The 27761-nt window shown below is 40.1% G+C and overlaps 1 protein-coding gene and 1 long non-coding RNA gene across 3 annotated transcripts in view; both read right to left on the bottom strand.

Moving 5' to 3' along the window:
• The window catches only part of LOC120732881 (raftlin-like), a 125199-nt gene that overhangs the window by 12836 nt on the left and 84602 nt on the right, over positions 1-27761 (bottom strand). For both annotated transcript variants that reach the window (XM_040030759.1, XM_040030760.1), the window contains exons 7-8: positions 27155-27358; positions 15029-15147 (exon numbers count right to left, since the gene is read on the bottom strand). In XM_040030759.1, the coding sequence (XP_039886693.1) occupies positions 15029-15147; positions 27155-27358 (323 nt within the window). The remainder of the gene's footprint in view (positions 1-15028; positions 15148-27154; positions 27359-27761) is intronic.
• LOC120732883 lies at positions 93-6305 on the bottom strand. Its single transcript, XR_005695699.1, has 2 exons — positions 1518-6305; positions 93-204 (listed from the first exon to the last, which is right to left on the bottom strand). It is a non-coding gene; the product is annotated as an uncharacterized LOC120732883 (long non-coding RNA).

Raw genomic sequence — 27761 nt, 5'->3', positions numbered from 1 at the left:
TTAATTACCCCTGCTTTGTAGCAGGGATTGTATATAGTTGTCCACTGCAATGTTGCCGGTGATAGTGTTTGTCTGGTGATGAATTATTTTTCATGATAATAGATCGAGTTGGCAATCTAGAGGCCACACACTTTTCTTATTTCTTATTTGAATTCTCACAGACGTCTGCATGTAACATAAATATTAAAAACGTAGTCTTGGAACCTCAGCCTCCCTGGGAAAGTCTATGCCAGGGTGCTGGAAAGGAGAGTTCGTCTGTTAGTCGAACCTCGGATACAGGAGGAACAATGCGGTTTTCGTCCTGGTCGCGGAACACTGGACCAGCTCTTTATCCTCTCCAGGATACTTGAGGGTGCATGGGAGTTTGCCCAACCAGTCTACATGTGTTTTGTGGACTTGGAGAAGGCATTCGACCGTGTCCCTCGGGGTGTCCTGTGGGAGGTGTTGCGGGAATATGGGGTGTCTGGCCCATTGCTACGGGCCATTCGATCCCTATACAACCGTTGCAAGAGCTTGGTTCGCATTGCCGGCAATAAGTCGGACTCGTTCCCGGTGGGTGATGGGCTCCGCCAGGGCTGCCCTTTGTCTCCGGTTCTGTTCATAATTTTTATGGACAGGATTTCTAGGCGCAGCCAAGTGGCGGAGGGCTTTCGCTTTGGTGGCCTCAGAATCTCATCTCTGATTTTTGCAGATGATGTGGTTCTGTTGGCTTCATCGGGTGATGGCCTCCAGCTCGCACTGGAACGGTTCGCAGCCGAGTGTGAAGCAGCGGGAATGAGGATCAGCACCTCCAAATCTGAGGCCATGGTTCTCAGCCGGAAAAGGGTGGAGTGCCCACTCCGGGTCGGGGATGAGTTCCTGCCCCAAGTGGAGGAGTTCAAGTATCTTGGGGTCTTGTTCGCGAGTGATGGGAGAAGGGAGCCGGAGATCGACAGACGGATTGGGGCTGCAGCTGCAGTAATGCGGACGCTGCACCGGTCCGTCGTGGTGAAGAGGGAGCTGAGTGTAAAAGCGAAGCTCTCAATTTACCGGTCGATCTACGTCCCTACCCTCACCTATGGCCACGAGCTGTGGGTAGTGACCGAAAGAACGAGATCGCGGATACAAGCGGCAGAAATGAGCTTCCTCCGAAGGGTGGCTGGCCTCTCCCTTAGAGATAGGGTGAGAAGTTCGGCCATCCGGGAGGGGCTCAGAGTAGAGCAGCTGCTGCTCCACATCGAAAGGAGCCAGCTGAGGTGGTTCGGGCATCTGACAAGGATGCCCCCTGGGCGCCTCCTGGGTGATGTGTTCCAGGCATGTCCCACTGGGAGGAGGCCCCGGGGCAGACCCAGGACATGCTGGAGAGATTATATCTCTCGGCTGGCCTGGGAACGCCTTGGTATTCCCCCGGATAAGCTGGAGGAGGTGGCTGGGGAGAGGGAGCTCTGGGCCTCTTTGCTTAGGCTGCTGCCCCCGCGACCCGGCCCCGGATAAAGCGGATGAAGATGGATGGATGGATGGATGGATAGTCTTGGAACTAAACTTTTTTTGTTGTATGGCATGAGAGAGTTGAGAGGCTTTAAAAAAACAGAGATTACAGCCATAAACTGTATATAAAAGATGGAAATGGCCACCGTAATATGAAGTCCCAAAGTGAGGAGTAGAGCTTATTGAGAAACTGAGGTAGACACAGACAAGGGAGCCGTAAGGTTGTTTACTTCACAGACCTCTATATAATCAGTTTTTTTAAACCAGAGGATTTCCCCCCTGATGGCCTTTAAATGATGCATGTTTAAGACATTTATGTTGTATGATGGGTTTGTAGGCTGTGTAGATATGATTGCATTTTTCTGCATTCACAAAATAACTGTGATGTAAGTGATCGCAACAGTCACACTTAGTTGTAGTGAATGAGAGGACTCATAATATTAGTTCTTCTGCTCTTATCAGTTGTCTACTTCATGTGTAATTGTCCTGATTTGCTGTTATGTTGTTCATTTATGTCTATTTGCCTGTTATCATGAATTGACTCACATGTCATTTCAGGCCTGACACTCCTACCTTCCACACTTTCCCACCTTTCTGTTCACCCTCATTAGTCCCTGCATATGCACCGGCAACATTTCCCTCCTTTGTTAGATTGTATTTATGCACCTTCCCTCAGCATGGCAATTTTTTTCCTCATCTGTTTGTATTTTTTTTTTTTAACTTTTTCTGCTCATATTGCCTCTTTTTTCTTGGCTGCCAGCTTGCTTTTCACCCTGTAAGAGACTTTTACCTGGCGTACTTGACTTTATTTTTATCCTGCCTGTTTTCTGTTCTGCTTTTGGGTCTATTTCTCTGAGCGGTGGCATACAATGGTTACATTATATAATGATGTAACACACATGTATACACAGTAAAAAGTGACCACTGTGCAGAAGACATTATCGTCAAGACATATTTACTGTAAGAATTTGATTTTGTTTTGTAGCATTCATATTTTGGGAAATAACTCTTAAATGTGACCAACGCTTAAATGTGATCTACTGAGCTTTCAAATTTTCTCTCCAATGTTTAATGTGGACACTCACATTAAACATAGCCAGGTTATTAAATAATGAGGTCAGAGTAAGTAAAAGTAATCCCCTTGAGCCAAAAGTACAGGCTGGTTTCAAGTAACAGGTCAGCTTTTAAGGGATCACAATGCTAACACACCATGAAACACTAACTTATTGTGCGATAATCGCACACAAATATGAATAAAAGAAACAACCGTGAGAATGATAAATGGACTGGCACTTACTTGCTGCTTCGCTATTCTAAACACTCAAAGTGCTTTTTTCGTATAAGCCACGTTCACCCGTTTAGACAGACATTCATGCAGCACTTTCTAACTTTCACACGCTCACACTAATACACCAGTGGATACAACAGGAGCAATTTGGGATTCAGTGTCTTTCTCAAGGGCAGCCAGGCATCAAACTACCAACTTTGAGATTACTAGATAACCAATTCTGCTGTGCCACATCCCCTAAATGTGAACAACCACTATTACACGAACTACTATTAGTATTAATACAGCTGCTACAGCTGAAATGCTATTATTTGACGAGCTTTTATGGCCAGCATTTGTTGTTTTAATGCACACTGTGTATAACTAAAAATACTCAGCTCAAGTGTTTCGATAGTTTATTACTTTGATACTTTTAATGCCTTTACCACTACCTCGACTAATACAGTCTGTGTATATAACTTCAGCTGATTAATTATAATTCCACATCTAGAAACTTGGATAATTTACATAACTATTCCAGCTGCTGTGACTATATCACTACTACCCTCTGCTGACTGCGACTGGATTTCATGGTAATAATCATACAGAAGAATGAGCACATCACTGACAAAAAGACTGATCAGCACACAATGCTCATTGTTTTCTACGAGACAGACTTCAAGCAAAAACACTTAAACCCATCCCATTATGCAACTCTGCATTTTTCTTCCAGAGATTCTTATTGATCAGAGTGAAGCAACATGCACAAACAGACCTAAAGCAGCCACACATCAAGCTGTAGGTTATAAAGAGCTAATCGTTCGGATACAAGACACAGCTCCAGACATTATTTACACAAGCATTACTTTCTAAGTTCCTACAGGGAGCGGTGCATCTACATTTTTCGGTGGTTTATGTTGGAACCACTCCCAGAAACAGGCTCTCTTTCAAAGCCTGCCCAGAAAGTAAATTGAGAAATAATTTTTCTGTAATGGCTTGCTGTTCTTTGGAGTGGGTGAAAGTTAATCACAGTCCCTGGAGTGTGGCTCTTGCTCTCCCTGACTTATTATGCAGGGCCACCTCGCTGCATCAGCACTCCAGCACCAACCTGTGAGGCTGAAAAACAAAGCAATCACACCGCCATCTTTGCCTTCGATGTTATCTGAGTGTGACTATAAAGGAGGGCCACACAGTCAGAGGACAGAGAAGAAGTATTTTAACCGCCATGGTCAAAGCTAGTTAAAATTAAATCCATTTTTTTCTAAAAACATTTACGCCTTATTCTGTAAAAGGGTAGCTGGGCTATCTTAGCAGGAATGAAGGACTCTGTCCTTCTCTTTCTCAGCCTTTAAAAGCTGGTTTCTTGCTGTTTAACCTCCCCTCTACCACTCTCAGACAAGGCACGGGGATATACTACCCAGTTTTTGTGAACATAGACCTTTAGACAAAGTTTTTTTTCGGGCCTGCAGCAGACGAGGGTTCACATCAGCTCGATGTTTAACGTGCACTCTGTGAATCAGTGGTACGAAAACACAGCTCGGCTGTTTTTTCTTTAAACCCTTGACTCTGAACAACATAACAGCCCATAATTCTGTTTTTCACTGTCTCTGACTATATTTGAAGGCAATCGAGGTCAAAAGGCTTGCAGACTCAGTCCAGTAATAATGAAGCAAATACCATTTAATAAAAAGACATTCAGATTCTGCAGCTCCTGATAGGTCCGTTCAACCCGGTGTGTTGTCACAGCAACAGAAGATTCAGCATCCACTTTTTAAAGCCCTGTAACAACCTTTTCTGAGTGTCAGCAGCCTTCATCGCAAAAGTAAAATATTCAATATTTTTAGCTGACTTTTAAAGGTATTGTCTTCAGTGTTAAAACACTGAATAGCAGCGTATTGAGTGCTGGTCTTAGATGCTTTTCATGTCCAATTTGTCAGCTTGCTAATGGAAAAGCTACCATGCAACCATGCTCCTCCAGTAGAGGCAAGAGGTCCTTAAAGACTTAAAAAAATTCAAATCATAAAAACGCATTGTGACATTAGAAAGTGTACGTCTACAGACAGACCCATTGGTGCTAATAAAACAGGCACATTGTGTCCACTTTGTTATGTTTGAGCATACACAAAGTGCAATTATTAAGGCACGTCACATGTCCGGTGTGTTTTCAGGCACCACATAATGCTGCTTTGTTAGATGTATTTCACCTTTACAAACAGGGTGTTTTGGGGCATTGGTGACGCCAGCTGGGGCAACATTGATGGCTGAGAGATAATGACCCATTTTCAAGACCTACAAAGGCAACCTAATGACGTTAGGGGTGTGGTATAAGATGCAGTTTTAACAGACAGAAAATCATGTTTCATGTTCACTTTTACACTAATGTTCAACTTTTAATTTTTCCTGAGGTTAAAGCCTCAGTTTTGACCTTCAAAACATACATTTATGAAAGAATATAATCAGTAGATCCATTTAGTACTACTTGTGACTGTGCCGCACAGTCTTTAACAATACTATCTGTCATTGGTAAACAAGATATTTTTAATATTATCTAATTGATTTTATTTGCCATTACTCTACCGTTATCATTTATGTGCATTTACTTTTATAATTGTATTTCTTCCTTTCCTCCCTTGTCCCTCGGGGAACCTTTCCTGAGCTTAAAACTGGATTACTGCAACAATAATAAAGCTTACAGAGTGCATTCAATCTTTGGCTTTTATAAGGCATTAGCCTACTTTTGAGTCAAGACTAGGCCATGTAACCTGATAACACATGATGAGGTGGTTGGGCAAACAAAGGATCAGCTGGTGCAGATGTTAGTGTTCATCATGTGTCAGTGAGGGCTTTTATCATGCACTTTAGAAGACACAGAAAATATGGCCATTTGATGGTTGGAGCCGACAATTAAAAATCAGTCTAAGATCAGAAAAGCCATCAGCTTTAAAAGAAGCAGATTCAATTATTTTATGTTATAAAAAAGAGAGGTCAAGAGAACAACTGTGATAGGGAAGGCTGTTTTTCTCTTTGCATCGCTGTTTTTCTCTTCAGTTAGACAACTGGAGAGGAAAGGAACAAAAGTTTTGACTTAACTCAGACACGTACAAACACATCAGAAGGGATTAATTTCAGATACTTCAGACACTTTGAACTTGACACCTATTTTCCTATAATGCTTTTTTCTATTCTCATCACCCCTTCATGCTACAATATATTGGCAGAGGTGAGAGACAAACCTGGTATTACAAGGAAAATCCCACAATTAAAAATGTGAAAGTGAAATTATTTGTTATCAGTGAAATTTACTGAAAGTTACGGAAGCGTAGAGCTGCCACCCAGGCAAAAGATAAACAGAGCTATATCACATTATAACATGAAAAGTTTATTGTTCTAAAAATCTACTTTTCATGTTTGTACAACATAATATCGTTATTGTTACAATATACATAATTATCACATTATAACAAAAAACCTTTCACGTTCTTACAATATAAATATTATATTGTACGAACATGATAATTATGTATATTGTAATAACGTGATATTATGTTGTACAAAAATGAAAAGTATTTTGTTAGAACAATAAACTTTTCACGTTATAATGTGATATAGCTCTATTTTTCTTTTGCCTGGGTGGCAGCTCTACGCTTGGGTAGAAAGTACTTAAAATGTATTTGATATTTAACTAATTATTATTTATGATATCGCAGTTGGGAAGATTAAATGAGGGAGTGCTGTTGTGCACCTTGAGGCGACTGTTGTTGTGATTTGGTGCTGTATAAATAAAACTGAACTGAATACAGGTTATTGAGCTAATTGGTAAATCTGAAAGAGGGCATCTCTTCTCCTAGAAGTTATTGCTTTTGTGCATGGTTCCCCAAAAGAAAGAAATAACTAACTGAACCAAATTTGTACGGCCTGAATATATAATCACCTGAGAAGCTTTCGCTGCTATGGCTGGTTGATGTGGAGCCACTTTTTATGAAGTTGTAGTTAAGTTAGGAACAGTACAGGCAACAGATTTCTATCTGCATTATTTGGCAGCATTTTCAGCTCTAGGACCTCCCTTTCACACAGGAGCACATCTACCTGCCGTACCGAAATAGACCCACAGTAAAGAACAGTACAGTACAGTCAGCAGGCATCAGTAGAAACAGATGTGACATGGATCGAAACTACACTAAAATGTAGTAGCTGGGGTTGACATGTGTTGCAAAGTGGCTTGTACATGCACTGCGACTCTCAACAGGCTTAAATAGTGTGTCTAAAGCTGACACAGAAAAACTTGTTTACAGCTCATCTGAATGCTGCAGCTAGAATTTCAACAAGCTTCTAAAAGATCGAGCACTTTGCTCCATTTCCCAAATCTCTGGATCGATGTCCTGTCTCTCAAAAGACAGATTTTAAAATACTTCTGCACTAAATGGACTTGCACCTAATTACATTTCTATATATTCCAAGAATTAGACCAAAACAAGGTGAAGTGCCTTTTAGTTTTTATGGCTCCAACATGTGGAACAAACACCTGAAAGCTAAACTGTTATTTAATTTAAATCTGGGCTTAAAATTTATTATTTGAAGTTGCTGATCAATGAACCAACTTCCTCTGCAACTTAATCCTCGATTTGTTTTCGTGTCTAGTGGATGGTTCCCCGTGTTCACATATGGTCTGAAGATTTAGTCATTACGAGGCAGAGTATAACAGCTGTCCCAGGGACACAACATAGAGGACGGGGTTCTCCCACAGTTTAATCACCACTTTGACATTGCTTTTTTTAAGGGTGCAGCAGAAACAACCTGGGCTACAGCAGACATTAGAGCACCAGATATATATGACTAGCCATCTGTGAGCATGAGAAGCAACTCTAGTCTTGTTTTTTTTTTTTTTTACTTTTAATTGTTGTTGTTGTTTTTCTGTCATGATTATTTTCAAAATTCAAGATTCAAGAGTTTTATTGTCAATACAAGCGTATACACAGTATACAACGTACCGAACCAGTGTGCTGTTTCACCCCAAGCCCCCCATGGTTTATAAGTATATAAACGATATATCTCCAAGAGATATAAAACTAGGAATTACAAATAAATAACATGCTAAATTTTGGTAAAATGAAGGGATCAAAACGTACTAATTACTAATTATACAATACTATAATAATAACTATGCAATACTAACTGTACAATAAACAAAGACAGGACAGAGACAATACAAAGTGGATTGTGCAGTAGGCATTAAATACCAGGTTCAAGTTATTGTCAGGATATTGTACACGAGAGAGGACGAAGACATGTGCAAGATGCAAAATGTGCAAATATAGTATAATTTAGATGTATGTTCAGTAACTATGTGACTGAGTGTGCAAATAAGCATATTGTTCCCAGGTCCAGTTTGTAGTGGATTTGTGAAAGTTTTTGTTGTTTTTGAGTCTTTTGGTGAGTATTGTAGCGTGTTTGTAGAGGTATGTGTATATCAGTCTTGTGGTGGTAGTGAGTTGAGGGCTCTGACTGCGGGGGAAGAAGCTCTTGCAGTGCATGTGACATGTGACAGTGACATATCGTGACATGCATAGATGTTTTAAATGTCTCTTTGTTTCCCACTTCATCTCTCTGGAAGGTACACTGGATTATCTGGATAGCGCTGTACAAATAAATGTGTCTGGACTTGACTTGACTACAGAGAAGTATAGACTGGGTGTGTAGAAGGGTATAAACTGAGCCTTCAGCTGATGTGGGCTGTCACTGAGATGAATAAATCTGCTGGGATTGTGGCTAAGCTGACCTGAACAAAATGTGCTTGATTTTAGTTTCATCGATGCACCGATGAAACTAATTGCTAGATTTAAGTTTTCCATAACCCTTCAATGTGACGGAGACCATTAATTGGTAAGTAAAAAAGAAAAAGAAAACTCTACAACTGAGTCCTTCATTTTGGGGGCTTACAGAGATACGAAATGTATTGGAAGGAAACCATCCGAGAAATTTAAAGGGAGAGAGGTGTTTCATGGAAGCAAGGAGATCATTGGTTAGTCTCCAGGCAATACAAACAGTGAAGTAAAAATACAAAGATGTTGAAATAGTATTTGGTGCATTTAGTAATGCTATCATTTTGTTACATGGTACATGTTACTGTTTGTATACCTTATAGAAACTGCACCCTATAAGCCCAAACCTCTCCCTCTGTCCTGCAGCTATCAGCATCATCGACACATTGCCCGACGGAGCGGGTGCGACCTCTCACTTGCAGGAACAGTGCAAATTACTCTCCTTCTATGTAGGTCAGCTCTTCTCTCACCTCAGTCTGAGGAAATAGAGATATCATGGAGAGGTGATTCACATTAACGATCGTCTCTCTGAAGTACGTGTACACATCCAGGCCACAGGCCACAGCTCTCGCAGAACATAAACCAAATCAGATGTTTAATATGTAATTTTATAATTAAAATCTGTATCCTTTGTTTCTAGGGCCATCGAAATAAAGTCCATGACCACGAGCGGAACAAATAAAATGTGATACGTAAACTATTGAACTCGGTGGAGATGGATTTTGTGTGCACCTGATTGCCAGACGATAGGAGTGACTGAGCACAGACACAATAGGTGTGTGTTTGTGTGTGTGTTTCTGAGATGTGTTAAAACCATTTCTTCAAAGATTCCTTACTGCCATACTGATGCTGTGATGTGGGGCCCTAATCCCATTTTAGACATCATTTAGTTTCTGGAGTCTGTGAAGCGCTGCTCTTCAAAGCCAGGGATGCAAGTGAATTCTTGGAATGAGTGACAACAATGTTGGCGCTCTTAAGCTCCTTTTCGCTTCCTTTGACTTTGGACTGCCATTTCTAGAATTTGAACTTCACTGATATTAACTTTTAATGTTTTTCTGTAGGAGGAGACACTTTCTCTAAAGTCCCCCTGCAGATTTTCTGGTTTGTCTTTTGGGTTAGGAGTTGTTGGGATCAAGGCGTGAGCAAGCAGGCAATATCAGTGTTTGAAGTGGCGAAGAGAACATTTTACTCAGTGGCAGTTGTACCATGATATCCATAGTTTTCAAAAGGAATAACAAAAACTGTTTACAAATGGTATGTGCTCGAGATGTGCTTTCTTTTCTTGAAAAAATAAAACAAAACCCAGCTTTTAAAAATCTGTTTTTTGATCCTTTTAACATCTTAAGTCAGACACATAAGATGGTAAAAACGCTGCACAAATATAGTGCTTTTAAACCTTAGATAAGTTTGACAAAGAGTTTCAAAATGAGTCGTCCCACTGGGAGCTATTTGACCTGCAGTGGGAAGTGGCTCAAGGTTCATCGGTTTGCCCAAGGACAATCAGGCAGGCAGGGGGGGGGGGGGGGAATCAAACCGCCCCCCCTGTAATCAATGGTCAAATCAATCAAACAAAAATAAAGCTTCTTACTATACTGTTGGTGGTACAGCCTGTCACTCTATGGCACTGCCATTTGTGCTTGCTCATTTGTACTCTAATTTGTACCTTACAAAGACTAGTTTTGAATATCTGGTCAGAGATGTTACATTATACCTTAATATAGCGGTAAACAATCATCTTTTGATAGGGTGCTTGTACAGCATAGTCTGGTTGTAAGGACAACTAACAGCTTTATCCACCTCACATCTGGATCTACAGCCAACCTCGAGTCACCAATTAACTTAACAAGCATGCGTTTGGACTGCGAGACAGAATTAGCTGAAGGAAACAGAGCAGTGCTAATGTCTGCAGCACCCTGTGGTCCATAAAAAAGAAAGACAGAGAATAAAACTTGTTTTTCATTCGACTTAGATTTTACAGGTTTACTGAACACAGAGACCATCTCCTGTTTTACACCTCAAAATGGAAGAAATTGTCTAAGCATGTAGAAATTACTAACTGGGCATAGATCCAATAATTACCAATAAATACCTGTAGGAAGGAACTGGGATGAAAACACATATAGTTACAGTTTTATATACAACTATTTCTGTGAAAAACGAGCTCTTTCAGCTTCAAATTATTTAGCAAAGCCACTGAACACAGTTGTGTTTTATCTTCTTGCAGTACTAATAATATCCATAAAGAAGGCAGTTTCTCATGGTAACCAGAGAGCCTCTTATCATTTTTCTAAGTTATGTATGAAACGCTGAAAACCCATGCACAGAAGTAATAATTCCTTCGAAAGGTTTATTTATTTATTTTGCTGTGATTATAGGTGGAGTAGCAGAGCCATTCTGCATCTCTGCTGCACCTAATTAGAGTAGCAAACATCCGTGCCAATGTTATTGCTCTGCTAAGAGGTATTTCAAAGGGTCAGCAGCAAAAACACATTTTCTCTTATAGCTCCAGTGTACTGTATGTGACCATGAAGTGTAATTTCAATTTTCTATGTTGATAGTTGGACCTTTGGAGAAATTGTACTGTTCAAATTCCTTCACCTTCATTGAATTGCACCACATACTAGCAAAGCATATAAAACCAACATTATGTGCATGATTGGATACCAGTGAAAAAGGTCAATGTGTTCTTTTGGGATCTGGGTAAATTGACCCTTTAAGAATGATCCTTTCAAGACGAATGTCAGTTATTGTGGCTTCATATTGATTTCAGACCTTTCAAGTCATAGTTTTCCTTTTAAAGAGGTGTAAATAGTTTTCTGTGCTTTTGTAGAACCACAAAAAACCTGCACATTTGGGTCATGTGACTGCGCATTGGGCAATAACCACATAACTGCAAACTGCTGGACCTGAATTTAAAAAAAGGTAGGGAGGATATAAAGAAAAAAATGCAGCTGGATCACATGTCCCATTTCTGTTTCCCCACTTCAGTTTCCATATTTAATATAAATACGATATTTTGTAAAGGCTTAACCTTTGGGCTAGATAGAACATTTTTGCATGTACTATCTAACAAATATTTCCCCCATAGCATCTTAGAGCTATCCATAAAATCTTTGTACCATGTTGAGAATTTAAAATATCACTTGTTGCACAACATGCATGCATCATAATAGACCTACCACTGTGTCCAGCTAAGCTGAAGTGGATAATGGGGCTATTTAAAAAAACATTTTAAGAGGTATGAAAGGTTTTCAGCAACATCACACTCCTCATACACATCAGGTCCACTAAGCTGAATATCACTTCATCTTTTAATAAAACACACACACACACACACACACACACACACACACACACACACACACACACACACACACGCGCGCACACACACACACACACACGCACAGGTGTTTTTGTGGCTCTGGTTCTCTTTGCCTGCTTTATCTATATACAGAAAGACTGAAGCACAACACTGTCCTGCTAATGCACTTTGTTCCTCTTGATAAATAAATTCTCCTGCAGTGACTCATGGCGAGCAAACATATTAAGACCAACCTTGACTGAAGTGTGCAGATGCACATGTTTTCTTTGGTTATTGCGCCTGTGAAGCTCAGTGAAAGAAAGGAGGGCTTTCACTACATTAGTTTCGAGGCAGTGTCTGTATTGATTTTCCCATAGGACATGAGAGATGAGAAACTGGGCCTAATTGGAGTTTCATACCAGAGACTCTTGATGAGTTATTCCTTTTCAGACACTTCACCACAATCCATATGTTTCATATTTGAGTGTTTTTTTTTTTTTGCTCATATTGAAACAAGTATGCATCAGACACCTGACCAAAATCTGTTTGCTAAAGGAAATGTCTGCAGGAGCTTTTTAGCACTGATGGCATTTTTATGCACATCTACATGCTTCACCCACTTTACGCATGCTTTCAATTTATTTCTCTTGATTGTCACTGGATGCATTTTGTTGTTTTTTGTGCCGTTTCCCTCAAGGCGCTGCTCTGCTGTCATTTAACAGAAACTGTTCCCATAGCACTTACGTCTTAGTTTGTCAGTTTGACATTTATTGTTCTTGGTTGTTTTCTTCTCTTTCCTTTAATTTGCTTTGAAGTCAGAATATTTTGCCCTATGAATATTTGTTTGTCTCTCACAGCTGTTTTTGTCAAATAATTTCTTATTAAAACTGCATTAAACTAAATGAATGTCCTTATAAGACAAACGTTTTTTTGTCATTTAATTGGTAGCCTCTTAGTGTCATTGTTCCGGCTATTTTAACAACATAATAAAAATCTAATTAAAAACAAATAACTAAAAAAAAAGAGCTAAGTTCCAATAGGCAGTTAGGCCCCGTAGTTTTTGAATAGATTGCCTAATTCCCTATTGTGGCTTTTTTGATCCCTGTCACTTTGCAGTCTCCACTGCAGGATGCCTGCACCTGCATATGGATGGGGGAACCAGGAGAGGCCTGTACAGTAGCCACGGGATGAGCACTGAAGAGTCAAAGCTGATAACCAACTATCACCTCCGTCACACACAGCTGGGTGAGAGACCCTCGGAGACAAAGTCATCTGCAGGCATCTGTTAATGATCCTTCAGCAAGTTCACCTACTGAAACCTATGACTTTTGCTTCTCTTTTATAGATCCTGTTGGCCAAATGCGCTCTTTGTAGCATCTTTGCTCCAGCTGAACTAAACAGTGAGTTTGAGCTTTCAGGGAGGGCAAAACTGGGTGTGTAACAAATGACTGAATATTTCATTTTTATTATTACTTTTTAATTTTTTTTTAAAATAATTTCTGGATGCTGAAATTAACATTTTATCAATCACCCTGGCTCACAAAAATCTAACTTACTGCCTTTCCATCCTCTTAATGAGCGCGTTTCCACACTCGATGTCCAATGCTGCTGCCCGGTGAGCGAGCCACAATGCCAAAGAAAATCTTGTGGGTATCTCTGTAACATCTGACAGTGGCAGTATTTGATGCTTTTGAATGAGAAAATGCTGAAAATATGTTTCCCAATTATTTTTAAAATTGTATGACTTTTGTTATTATTACATTTACTATAGTAGAGTCGTTTTTCTACTTTTAATGGTGTAGAAAAAAGGGTCTACTATAGCACTATTTTGCACTTTGGTTGAGATATAGCATTAAAAGCTCAGCACTTTTCACATCCAACTCACATCCAGATTCAGCTCGTTCATAAGTGAAACTAAAGACATTTTTATCCCTTCACTGATGAGCACTGACATTCCTGAGATGATACACTCCTACTTAATGACAATATAAATGGTCACATGCCCTCACTGAAGTGATTTGTTTTATCACTCTTTTTCTCTGAGCTTCATAAATCCTACAACCTGTCAGCATTTTGGATAAATAAGTATGTTAAGCACTGAGGGGAAAAGAAATTGACGTATATAAAGAAGAAGAAAAACACCTTCAATCAACATTCAGCCTTTTTTTTTTCCATTTTAATTATCCTGGCACCGAAACAATAATGAGCTGTGAGGATACTTTGCATATCAATTTTCGGCAGTTATCACAAATAATGGGGATGGTGTGCAGCCCTGATCGCCCTGACAGAGTGTGTTGTCAATCTGATTTGGCATGGTGCAGATCGGTGGGGTGAAACGGTTTTTGATAAAGTCCCAGTGGAGGAGCTGATTGGATCTCCTGGAAAACTGGGCGTTAGTTTGGCATCATTCTCGGTTAATGTGTCTGAGGAAGTCTTGACAGCCATTAAGCTGTAACAGTATTACCATTCACCCAGACGAGGGGAGGCTGTACTGCTCCTGCCAGATGACTGCAGGAGTCTTTTTAGCGACACATATGGCCATCGGTGCTGGGCTGGTCAATCAGAGAGCCACATTTGGGGGACAAAAGTCTCCTTTCACACTTGGACACCTACCGGCTGCAAAAAGTCTAAATTCAATTACAGAGATAGCATCTGAAAACACAGACACACAAAACCGAGCTCGTCCACACTCAGCTGCATGCGCAAGCATGTATACATGCAGACACACACATACATACAGATGAAAGGCAACGAAATGGCCACAAATCCTTCCACTCCAGACAGAAATGAATTTCCAGCTCGGAACTTGTTGAGGAGAGACACTAATCATCACGTAGATAAAGGCTTGTTTGCTCCTGATAAGGGGAGCGACTGCGACACATGTCCCATAAATTGAGATTTGTCCGATTTGCCTTTGGGTTGTAAGGAAACGGTTGGCTGAAGGGCCACGATATCTAAGCGATAGCTGATTTCATTGCTAAAGGACTATACTCTTAGAGAGGGGGGCACAGACTGGACTCTGGCTTTCAATGTGTGACTGTACATCCTTTAAAATATCAAAATCTGCAATTCCAAAACAGTCGTATGAAATGTACAAGAGCATAAATCCCCCTCTACTAGTGACAGACAGAACATAACCTGTGACTAGGACAAAGCAAAAATCCCTCCACTCACATCGATGACGGTCCACTGCTCCACAACGATGGCATCGTACGCCGGGGTGGCCGCGTTCGGCTCACCTTCGCTCGCCTCCTGGAAGATGAAGACACTTTCCACTGACTTAGGCAGCAAATCTAAAGAGAAGGGGAAAAAAGTAAAGCCATGAAAAGAGTATTTACTGGATGGAGCGTGTCTGTCTTGTCTCTTCTCCGTCAGGGCCTCCAGGCCAGCGGAAATGGAATGATATCAGCCAGACACATTCACACACAACCCTTTATTACATAGCCAGTGGTCCTAGCCATTTGTATGAGCATTAGGCACTTATGCATTATGCAAGGAGACAGTGCTGAAGAAAGGAGCAGGTATTCCCCTTCTGGGACGTTAAAAAAGAAGATGAAACATTACGAGGATCCAGAGCCTGCTGGTCTTAATGCTTGACGGTTAAACAGAGGCTAATTATAGCTAAAATAGGATTAAAAACTAGATGTACTTGGTGTCCAGAGGACTGAGAAACGCTGCTTTAAGAAAGGTGGACAGATTTTAGCGATGGCAAAATGTAGCAACCAATTTAATGAAGCCGGGCGTTAAGGTACAAAGCATAAATCCTTTTGCTAAGCCTGCATTATTCACCTTAAAAAGACTTAAACTGAATGAATCACATAGAGACACTGACATTGATGCTTTAGGCCACTTTTCAGATTGTGTGCTCCTGACCAAGTAGATTTTCCAAGCTTCTCTTCTGTTGGAGGCTAACAATTGCAGGATTGGCATCTGAGAAAGAAACACCACTCTGGCCCCCATGAGCCAGGACCCCTCTCCACCCAACGTCTCTTGTTATTCACTTGATGCACATGCACATTACATCCAGGCGCACATACACACACGGACAAAACACGAGCCTCGTGGTCCAGTCTTCCCAGCAGGCCTGAGAGCTTTCTCATTACTCTCACACCATTTACACACTAATACAGTTTGCTGGGGCCCAGGCACCAATACGAGACACTCCACATTTCATTACTGGGCCCTAATAATAGGGGGATGAGAGGTGGCTGGAGAGCCTGTGGAGAAAGGCGGGGACAAGGAGACAGAAAAAGAAGAAGGAAGTAAGCAAGACACAGGGAGAGATAGAGTGGAGAATGACATTCTCTTTTATTTCCACCACCCTCAAAACCCATTCTGGACCCATGCATGCACAATTGAAGACATCTTTCAAATGCAGACATGGTCAGTGTTAACCCCCTCCTGCCACTTTGCCTTTGCTCTTCCTCTGTTCCCTCCATCATCCCCCTTCTTTTCCCATTCCTGCACTTTATTTAATTCTTTGGCCCTTCCTGCTTGGCATATTACTGCAAAGAAACCTTTCTGGAAGGTGTAACACACTACGGACTGATGTCGGTTCTCTGCAAATGCAACAGGGATCATTCAGGTGAGATCGACAGGGTTTCTGTCTCGTTGCTCTACAGGGAGCAGCCTGTCTCTGGTGATAATGCAAACAGACTCTTGGCAGAGGAGAGAAAGAGAGCGAGAACCAGGGAAGTGGAAGAGAAGGAGCTGGTTGCTGGGGGCGTTGAGTCCGTCAGGGGAATGCGCCGGTTGCGTGCACGAATAAACATTATCTTGTGCCTATTGACTGAGAGCTGAGCTGAGCAGCCAGCGGGCCGACTGAGAATAAGTTGTTTACACTTGCAAAAAACCACCGTGCGGCCTCAGTAAAATTGTTCTCCATCCCCTTGTGACTCACACACTCAAGGTCGTGGGGCGAGACATGCAAATACAGCTGCACTAAAAACAGAGAGAGACAGTGTCGGGGCTAAAAGACAAAGAAGCAAATGGCAGGGGAGAGTCAGATAGCTGGAGTGGCAAGGTGACAGCGAGTGAAACGCACCAGCCGATACCAGCATCCAAATGATACAGGAGAGGATCAACAGCAGGCACCTAGTGGGTGTAGACAGTGCTGACACATACAGACTGAAACTTAAAGTGCTGAGTGTTTAGTGTTTGCCTGCACAGGTGTTTGTATGTAGATGCGAGGTCCTCGCCTGCATCAAGTCACTTCGGAAGCTGCTTGTTCCTAATATTCATCGACATGTACACAAACCTGCTCTTGTGGATTGATTTCAGACACACGATGATTAAATCAAGCAAACAGTGGAACAGAAAGCACTCTGGATGTTTTTCCAATAAACTCATGTGCATCACTGCTGCAAACACAAAAAGGAGTTACTATCTAGAAAACAACAGGGTGAGACGTATAAGGTCATAACCTGAAATTAACAGACTCATTAAAGGTTTTGTTTGTTATATTAAAAAAAATGTTCTAACCCTACGTTCCATTTATCATTTGTTTCCATACAATTCAATATGCACACTAAACAGAAGACTAGAAATAGGCCTGAGTTTTGTAGTCTATCACATCTGTTAGACATCAGATTTTATTTCTTTTTGGCAGAAGGCATTCTTTTGTTTCATGTGCAAGCCGTTTCAACCGTTGTGGTTCACTGGGACTCTGAGTGGAGCGGAACCATAGTTGACTCCACCTCTATGTCCCCTTTGGACAAATCCACATGTTTGTCCACGCCAACGTATCCTAACGTCTTCATTTTTCAACTGATGATGGATACACTTTAAAAAGAAGGAAATGAATTAATATTTGTGTATTTTTGTATCAGTCTATCAAGACATAGTTAAATTAGTAGTTAAACATATTAGTAAGACAGTTTTCACTGTGGTAGCAGAGCAATGTAACTTGTAAAACGATAAAAAGTGGAAAACATTTTACATCAGGGTGTTGATGACATTTTATCTGTTTGCTTGCTGCTTCTGATCAGTTAGTGTACAGTGAAATTTTCAGAGGCACAAACCAATGATGTGGTTCTGAGAGCCTCTGTAGCCTTGACTGCTTTTTTTTCTTCGCTCCTACATATAGCTATTCCTTTTGATGAACAATTTTAATGCAACTCCTTTAAAAATCTACTCTTCAATCAAACCAGTGTGTGTGACAGTGAATCCTTGTGTGAAGCATGAGCCATCTGAGTGCATTCGTATTTGGTCTCATGCCCAAAGACACTGAAGTGCTCCCAAATGCCTGAATCCGTTTCCTCGCTGGAACTCTGAGATTTTCTGTCAAAACCTACATACAGTTACATGAAACTGTATTGAAATACATGCATGTATCCTGTGCCAACACACCCACAAACACCAATTCTTTTTCTTTTCTGAGTTTCTTTCACAGTTTGATTAAAAAAGAAACCTATTGGAATTTCATCTTCACTGCCTCTCACTTTCTCTGTCTCTCTCCCTTTTTTTCTGCCTCTGTTGACTGCTTTTTTTTCTCGCCCCTACATATAGCTATTCCTAGATGTGGTGTTTCTTAGCTGACTCAATTATAAACTGTAAACAGCTAAAATGTTGCATAATTTATGATCTGTTGGCAACAAGGTAACTATTTGGAACAGGTCGAACAAGTGAATCAATAGCTGGGATGTTAATTGAGCTGTAGGAGTTGTCTAAGACATGTTGGTGGACATGTTTGTAGTTTACAATGGTGGCTGTAGCTCAGGAGGTAGCGCAGGTCATCTACTAATTAGGCTGGTTGTTCGATCGCTGACTGCTCCACTCCAGCATGCCCAGACGCTGAACTCCAAGCCTCTGATGTGTTCGTGTGAATGTTAGATAGAAAAGCACTTAGGAGTAGAACAGTAGTGCCCGTTTACAAACAGCTGGATTGTATCTTTGAATCCAAGTGTATTTATTAATACATTTAATCTAGTTGCTATTATTACATTAAAAATTCATATTGTGAATATTTAACCTTTCTCAGCGCTATTAGCCAAACCAGTGAATGTGAGTGAGCCCAATTTACTGCTGGCGAGCTGGAAAGTGACCATGCCCCAGGTCATGTCTGCTGACATGATTTAAACATGCATGCCAGGTGCCGCCTCAGAGAGCTGGAGACAAACCGCTGACAGCTTATCCATATTTCAAACAGGACGAGTGGACATTCGCAGCGAGGGACAACTGGAGAAAGGGATTTCAGTGTCTAATGCGTGCGGATTGGATGTGGCTCTTCCCCATAGAGCCAGATGCATGACAGCTGGCAGGTCTGCACCTTTGGGTTACCAGGCAGACTTCAGCTGGTGAGGAGGGAACAGAGGGTGGGCAGCTTAGTGACTGGAATGCCATAGAGTGTCGGATACATGGGTCACAACTACATATGGGTAAGAATATAACAACTTTATTTATACAATAATATGTATTTTATATGAAATATGAATTTGTGATCGGTAATATCATCCCTTCATTTCCATCTTTTGCTATGCTAATAAAGCCAAATGGGAGTTATTCAGAGACTCTGTAAATGCTCTTTTGGACCCAGCTAAAGAGAAATTCTGAAAGTGGCCATTTTTCTTTTCTGACAGCTGTGGAATGGATTGATTCTCCATCCTTTTGGGAATTACGTGCGTGAAAACAGGCAATTATGCAACTGCATTTTTGTGACTAAAGCTGATGTGGGAGACAGCGTTTCTCACAGAAACCACCGTAAACATCAGCAACATTTGTGCTTCCTCACGACTGTCAGACTATTTGTTACCTGTGTGCCCGCTGCGATATTGACACATACAAAAGGATAATCCAATCAAGTCATTTTAGACACTTGCAGGTCATGATGAACAAGTTTAATGCAACTCCTTTAAAAATCTACTCTTCAATCAAACCAGTGTGTGTGATAGTGAATCCTTGTGTGAAGCATGAGCCATCTGAGTGCATTCGTATTTGGTCTCATGCCCAAAGACACTGAAGTGCTCCCAAATGTGTGAATCTGAGATTTTCTGTCAAAACCTACATACAGTTAAATGAAACTGCATTGAAATACATGCATGCATCCTGTGCCAACACACCCACAAACACCAGTTCTTTTTCTTTTTCTGAGTTTCTTTCACAGTTTGATTAAAAAAAGAAACTTATTGGAATTTCATCTTCACTGCCTCTCACTTTCTCTGTCTCTCTCCCTTTTTTCTGCCTCTGTTGGCTTTGCCCAAATTTAGAAAGCAGTAAAGGTTGACTGTCATGCATATGAATAGCTCGATGTCTCACAACCGGGTGACAAATCCTCATTGTGGCTCTAGAGATAGCTTAAGCTATACAAGTAACAAAAGCAAACTCCTCGTCAACACCATTACTGTCATTTCTTTAGTAAACAAACTCAGCCCCCCCCCCACCTTGATTCCAGCTGGGAGGTAGTGCAAATTTGTATGCTGTGTTTATGCATGCGTTTGTGCGGATATAGGCTTATGTGTGTTTCTGTTTGCAGCAAGCTCCCCAGTGTGAATGAATCTTTAATGCACGTCATAAGATTGGAGCTGCATGCAGCTTAGAATCTGTAAATTTAATACAGCTATAATATATCCGACCTTGTGATCAGGCGAGGTCTCCACAAACACTGCTGCCACACCGGGCGGCACTTTCACCAGCTGAGCGATTCATTGATGCATACATGCACATGCGTATGCAAACAATGCCACTTAATGCTTTCTCATCCGGCTTCACCATGGAAACCCTTCTTTAGAAGAAGCATGGGGACACAGTGCGCATCCCTTTGGACCGACCTGACTGTCAAGGTAACATAGCACTTAGAACACAAGGCCTGAAGAAACATGAACAGCGATTTATTTGCTAAAAACAAAGGCTGGCAATTTATAAAGTCCAGCTCAACAATCAGTGAAACAGGTTGGTTAACATGCTAAACTTCAAACCTGTACTTTTAAAAGTATACACGGGTTTATTGCTTCATGCAAAAAGCAGAAGGTCTTTGAACTACAAAACAGAGAAACCACATTAATGGTACCGATTAATTGTTAAACTTGTCTAAATATGAGAATTTTGAATGCATGAAGATCCGTGAATTGGAACTATACATATAGGTAAACAATTCAGAGATATGAAAGCTTTATTAATGCTATGTACTAAGATATTTTATCAATATTCTGCGGTTTGAAAATGTATTAAATCATTAATTATCCAACCATACAACTACACAATCAAACTAGTGTATCACAAAATAATCATGAGCTACTTCTACCACAATATGAAAGTGTCAGCAATTTAAAAAGATCACAAACATTATAAGAGCGATAGATGATAAAATCATAGATAAAAATCTACATGACAATTCTGTAAGTCACACACGGCGGTCGTCCAACATTTTTATGACCTCTGCTTGGATGAATGTCAGGTGACTGAGCATATACTGGGAAAAGTAATTTCAAACCTTTTTTTGGGGCAAAGTCAACAACAGTCTACTCTGTACTTGTGGTTTCACGTCCCAGTAACTCTTGGAATTTAAGTTACGGATCTCCTTGCTTCAAAATAATCCACAAGGACTCTTTTGTTACGAAGACATGTATCTTGCCCCATTTCACTATATTTTTAGTGCATACACGATTTCACGTTGACTACATGAAATATACTAAAAGTAACTCAAAGTACCCAACGAGCCAATCAAAAGCCAATGATATTTCCTCACCCATCAATGGGTGACAATGGTCAAAAAGATGAGGGTCATTTTTTTGGCATTACTTGGTCTTTATGCATGCTGTCAATACAAAGTAGTTAAAGTGTACTAATAGAAGTATAGAACTGGAACACAATGATAGACAAAAATGAGAAATACTGGGAATTTCTATGATTACTGGTTACTGACCAGTAATCTGACCTGATTACTGGTTTTCCAACAGCGTTTGACAGATGGTTTCATCTGTGCCAGGCTTACTAAATAATCATTTAATATATAATCTGATAAACACTCTAGAAACCTTTGTATAATATTGACTCCTGGCCAGTCTCATTGTCCATAACTCCTTATTTCACCATAATTTAATTTTGCTCTTTTGGGAGCTGATGATAAATACTTGTTATGCATGGTTTTCTTGGTATGGGTCATTACTCCAAGCACAGCTGTGTTTTACTGAAAAAATATCAGAATGAAATTCACGTTGTACTTTCAAAAATGTCAACTTGTCATTTATAATCTGCTGTGGATTACACAGCATTACCACTGCTCTGAAGTTTCCAATCAGGCACATTTGTGAGATTTTAAGCTGATGCTCTGAGCATTTTTCCCCCAGGGTAAAAAATGCCATGCCCTTCCTGCCTTCAGGCTATTTGCCTGTAAGCACGGCAGATGCTCTTCAGTTGCCAGAGCTTGACTTTGTAACTTTGTAACAATCCCAATCTCATTTTATTCAGGCTATTTTGTAAGGAGCTGTCTGAGTTATAGATTTTCTGAAAGAAAGGACTTATCTGTCTAACACAAACAGACTTTGGAACTAATTTGGGAATATCCAATTTGAATGATGTATTTTTATATTGTGGTGACATAAAGACCTCACAAAATATAACTGCACACTGTATGTGAATTATTAGGGACTTGCTCTCCCCACACGCGTAAAGCAGGGGTCAAAAGCTCCCTTTAAATTAATATACACATCACAAGGGGAACAAAAATAACCTAAGTATAATGAACCCGTGGCTGTTTAAAGCCTTTCTTCTGGCAGTGCTTATAAATAAGGGTTCTGTGTCAAATGTTAATGGACATGCATAATCACACAGCTGCTGAAAAAATCCTGGGGGGAAAACTTTGTCATTAGCAGGTCATTTTTCTGTTGGCTGCAAATCAATTCATGTTATGAATAATAACAAACAGGTCGAGAGGATGAAAACAAGGCATCTTGTGAAGAAACTTTCCAGAATGATAGCTGTGGGATTACTCTGTTTTCTTAATTGAATCAATGAATTTACTTCAAATGCAAACACAACTGGCAGCAGCTTTGATTAACAAATGATTTATATTAATATGTAGATTAATTACAGGATCACTTCCTGAATAACAGTAGGTTAGCGTTTGACTTCATGCTAAAACCACAAATTTACTATAACATATTATGAACCTTACTTGGTTGAAACAGATAAAGGCTATAAGCTTTCACTACAACGTCTCTGAAAGCTAACTTGAAAATATTGTAAGAACTTTATGCATGCTAGCTGCTCTTCATGCAGTTGGCACAACTGCATGCTAACATCAGTATGGTAACGTGCTCAGTGTCACTATTCTAAAGCCCCGTCAACAAGTGAGACCCATTGCACATGTGCACATCACTTTGTAGCCGACAGCTGGTTACTAGATATGGCAGGTTCTGGCTGCATGGATAACTCGCTATGTATTTAGCAATATTCTTCATTTCTATTAGTCCTTTCAATCGCACGCCTTAAAGTTTAGGTGAGTTTAACCCAGTGCCTGCCAGCTTAATGTCACTAACGGTCACTTATGTCACTGCTGATATTTTAAGGTCTCTGGCAGTTACAGCACTACTAGCTTAAGTTCTGTGGGAACAAACTATAGCTGAGTAGTTTTCAGTATTTATAACATTACCAAGTGAAGTTAAAAAATGTCACAAGTCTAGCTTATATGTTGCCTTAATAGTGCTAAAAAACAGGTAAAAACATCCACCGATCCAGGTGAGACATTACTATAAAAATAAGATTTCAACATCAAGGAAAACACAGGGCATAAACAAATCTTCAGGATTCTAACTATAAACTCTATAAACAACATGCCCACAACTAGCTTGACACTGCCACTGGACATTTTTTAAGCCTAAAGCAGAGCTAGGGAGTTGTCAGCTACTACTAGCTCTTCTTAGCTTGGTTACTCTGGTATGTGATGTGAATTTTGTGTTAAAAAAAATACTGACTTAAAATAAAATGTGTGTACAAGAAAAACTCATCAACTGCTTTGAGTATATTTCAGAATAAATGAACCCTGAACAAGTTATGAAAACATCCACTTGTCACTCAAATGATCTCCCTCCATATATATAATTTATATATCCAGGTAGAAGTCTCATTGAGACTGAAAATCGCTTTTTCAAGAGAGACCTGACCAAGAGGGCTGCAGTCTTACTTATGCACGGCCTCCTCCACCACCTGTGCAGCAACCAATGCCTGACTTTGTGCACCTTGCTCTTCATTCATTTCTGCTGTAAATGTGAGTATATTAACATGTGAGTCTATTGGGGATCCCTTGCAATAGATGCAGCCTCAAATGACCATTAGAGACCCATGTGGGAACAGCTCTTAATGAGACTCAGTGTCTCATTTACAAGAGAGATCAACTGTACAAATAAAGGTTAAGTAAAAAGAATAAAATGAAATAAAAAACTTGATTCCATATTTCAACCCTGGATGTCGTTTCCTGATTCAGTGAGACATTTTATAATGAAGCTAACACAAACTAAGCCAGCTCAGTATTATTAAAGTAATAAAAGATGTAGAATTCAAAGCGGCACAACAAAATTAAAGTGAAAAAAAAAAAAAAACAGGGCAAAAGGTCAGTCTTAAAAAAATAGAATAATTATACTCATTAGACACACATGACAACCTAGCCGCTCTGTCTCGAGGCTGTAAATAAGGCTGTCACTGTCACTATATCCTCCCATCCAACCACATATCTGTCAGTCCGTCTCCTTTATTGTATTGCTGTCAAACATTTACACGTTGTTAATGAGGTTGAGATGGTCCCCTGCAACACGTAGACTGTCTCGTTCTGAATTCAGAAACTCTTTTCAAAGAAGTTGCTAAATATGGAGACGGCAGGAATGGATACCAATTCTAAAGCCCTAAGCTGCACGGCTGTTTGATGTAATTAGCTGCTAACAACAAACGGGGTGCTGCTTTGATGTCATACTGCCAGCTGCTCTCAAGAGACCAAAATCCAAAAAGTACAGCATTCACCTCTATAAAGTTGTCTGTTTTCCAAAGTGGTTGAGCATAAGCTGTGAGGCAGTGAAGGTAGAGCGCGCAGCTGATATGCTTTCTATCCTAACGAGTAAATTCACTGTTCAAGAGATGCATATCTTAGCAGCACGAGAAAAACGCAAAATATCTTAGAGGACCCTAACAGGCAGAAAACATTGAATCATAATAATACACTTCATTACTCCATTCTCAGGACATAAAATATGCAAGGAGGCACTAATTTGTTATCAGGTTAATTATCTGTGTTTCAGAGTTACTGAGGCGTTCACTTTCCCAGATTAATGAATTATGACTCTTATTTACTCTGGCTGGCTTTTTTCTCCAGTGTCAGAGTAAAGCACAGAGCCGCTGGGGTCTGATGGAAGAGGAAAACCCAAACAGGAAATAGTTTAGAAGAGGATACCAGCTTCGTGACTTACATCTTCCAAATGTATGAAGATTATGTCAGAGATATCACACTGATGGAACTGCAGTGATGCAGTGTCTTAATTTACTTCAAGGCCTCTAGCATTTCACAGTGCTGACCAGCAGCTAATGTTAGCCATACGATGTATCTCATCTTCATTCATGTGTAGAAAAAGTATTTCAAAGAGTTCAATGTGTGCTACAATGTGATGCAGAGTTTAAACGTTGAGATTTTTTCTAATATTATGATAGAACGAGGAAAATAAGCGTAATTTCAGCTAGTTTTCTGATTTCGTCTTTGGGCGAAGGATCTGTTACCAAAACTCTGGTCACTTAAAAACAGATTCTACAAAATCATGTAGAATGCTTACAATGCCAATGTTAAACACGTATAATCAGGCTCAACATCCTAGTGTGTTTGCTAGTGTTTCACCCAGCTACCGTTTCCCTGTGTTTTATAGATAATCTCAACTGTCCGGATCACGCTAGCATGTTTCACCAGAGAAGTGAAAAACTCTGGAGACTTTAAATATCTTCATAAAATTTAAAATAAATATAATAAATATAGTAGACTGACCTACTGCCAGACTCAAGTCATACGACTAGCACAGGTTCCATGGCTTGAGATACTGAAATTTGCATAAAGTATTTTTCTCCACTGGGGGAATTAATTAATTTAACTCATTATTCAAGTCAATTTTTCTGCAAAAACTCTTGCCAACTACTTGTTGAGTAGTAGTTATGGGCTATGGAGAACAGCTGCTAGCATCTGCAGCAGTCTGCTAGCAACCAAAGCAACCTAGGGCAAACCAACCATGTGGGGGGCTTTTAGAGCAACACCCTCTTTTCAACCAATTTCACCTAGCAACCAGCCAGCAACCTCCAGCAACCACTTGAGGAATGGTTGGGGAATGCACAGTTTTCCCTACTGGTTATCTTACTGGTTGCCTTAAGATATAATTTCTAATGTGATTAAGAGCACAACTTTTTTTCTGATAATCCAAATTGTTTGCGTCATAAGTCAATAGTTCTTTGTATTGTCGTACCATTCACTCATATACTTTTAACAATACAGTATATCATTGTGCAGTACACTGAGCTAACTTGGTGGAAGGTGACTGGAATAATAAGACTGGCAAAGACAGTTGTGTTGCTTGTGTCATAGAGAGGACAGAAAAATGGCATAAAATAGGTAAAAGCTGTGCAAAAAGACTTCGGAATTGTCTGTGAACGCATTATGAGTATAGCCAGTGATCTTTTATCAAACGTTTATAAAAAATAAAAAAAATCCTTAATTGGGGCCAGAATTTCAAACACAATAGTGATTTCTTCTGCAGTTGTCACATAGCGTCTATGTGAAGTTTCCATCCTACAGGATTGCACCACTTCTTGACACAGAAGGAGAAAAAGTACAAGAGCAATTTACAAGTGTTAATCAAATATAATTTCATTGCTTTCTGGAAGAAAATAAATGTTAGCTAATGCATAATTAATGCCATACAGGGCAAGGTGCATCATTACCTGTCACAGTCTTTTCATTTTATAGAGGTTGAAGTGAACTGAGCTTCTGCCTGACATTCACATTTTTACTGGCAATACAGTGAAAGGAAAAGGGGTAATTTGGGAAACTTTTTTATATTTAATAACTGTAATAGCTTTGAGCATGCCAGTGGAAGAATTATTCTGCTGAAGCCAAGAAGCCAAGCAACGATAAAGACTCTTTTGATATTTAAGGGAATATGAATGCATTATTCAAGTGTTTTTACATTTCAAACCTATCATTCTGCTTGTGTGTATGTGGAGTTTACCCAAAATCACAGTGTGTGGAACAAAAATAAAACCCACACTGAATATTTTCTCCAAAAATCATTTTTCTTAGAAAACATGTAAATGCTGCAGGAACAGCGAGTCAAGCCTGCTTACCATTCATGTTGCCCAGGTGGAAATATCCATCGACCAGCGAGGCTCCGTTGTTGAAGTGCTGGGTCATGTGATCCAACCAGTTGGCCTCCACCCCTTTGACCCCTTCGTCACAATTTTGAACTCGCAGAGGCACCTTGACAGTGTAGTACTTCACCTGGCCCTCTCGGACCGGTGGGTGGTTGTACAGCGCCAGCAGATCGACCCCTGTTTAGGCAAGACATAAAACAAAACCAGTCACAGTTTTATTGGTTTTAACTCACAAAGGTTTATGACAATACAGATGTAGCCTTTATGGAAGCCCCAGAATTTACTGTATTATTACTGAATCAATGCTGTACATTGGCTGCAATCCAAAATGTAGTTTGGCACTGTCTGTAGGAGGACTTTCCTTCTCTTCAGCTGCCAGAAGTTATACGAAATATCTGCGTAAATGGCTGCCTGAGAAACAGCCCTGTTTTGTTGCTGTAAAGCAAAGGACTGTCTGCTGTATTCAGCTATAAAAGGATGTAGAAATGAAGCATTTCTTCTCAATCTTTAATGACTACTTTGGAAAATTTCTATTTCCTGAGACTTTTCAAAACTAGAAAAAAAAACAGTTAAAATAAAT

The sequence above is a fragment of the Simochromis diagramma genome, unplaced genomic scaffold (genome assembly GCF_900408965.1).
Source record: "Simochromis diagramma unplaced genomic scaffold, fSimDia1.1 OVJJ01000361.1, whole genome shotgun sequence".
NCBI lineage: Eukaryota > Metazoa > Chordata > Actinopteri > Cichliformes > Cichlidae > Simochromis > Simochromis diagramma.
The sequence above is the reverse complement of the archived record's forward strand: the minus strand, read 5'-3'. Positions and strand labels throughout refer to the sequence as shown.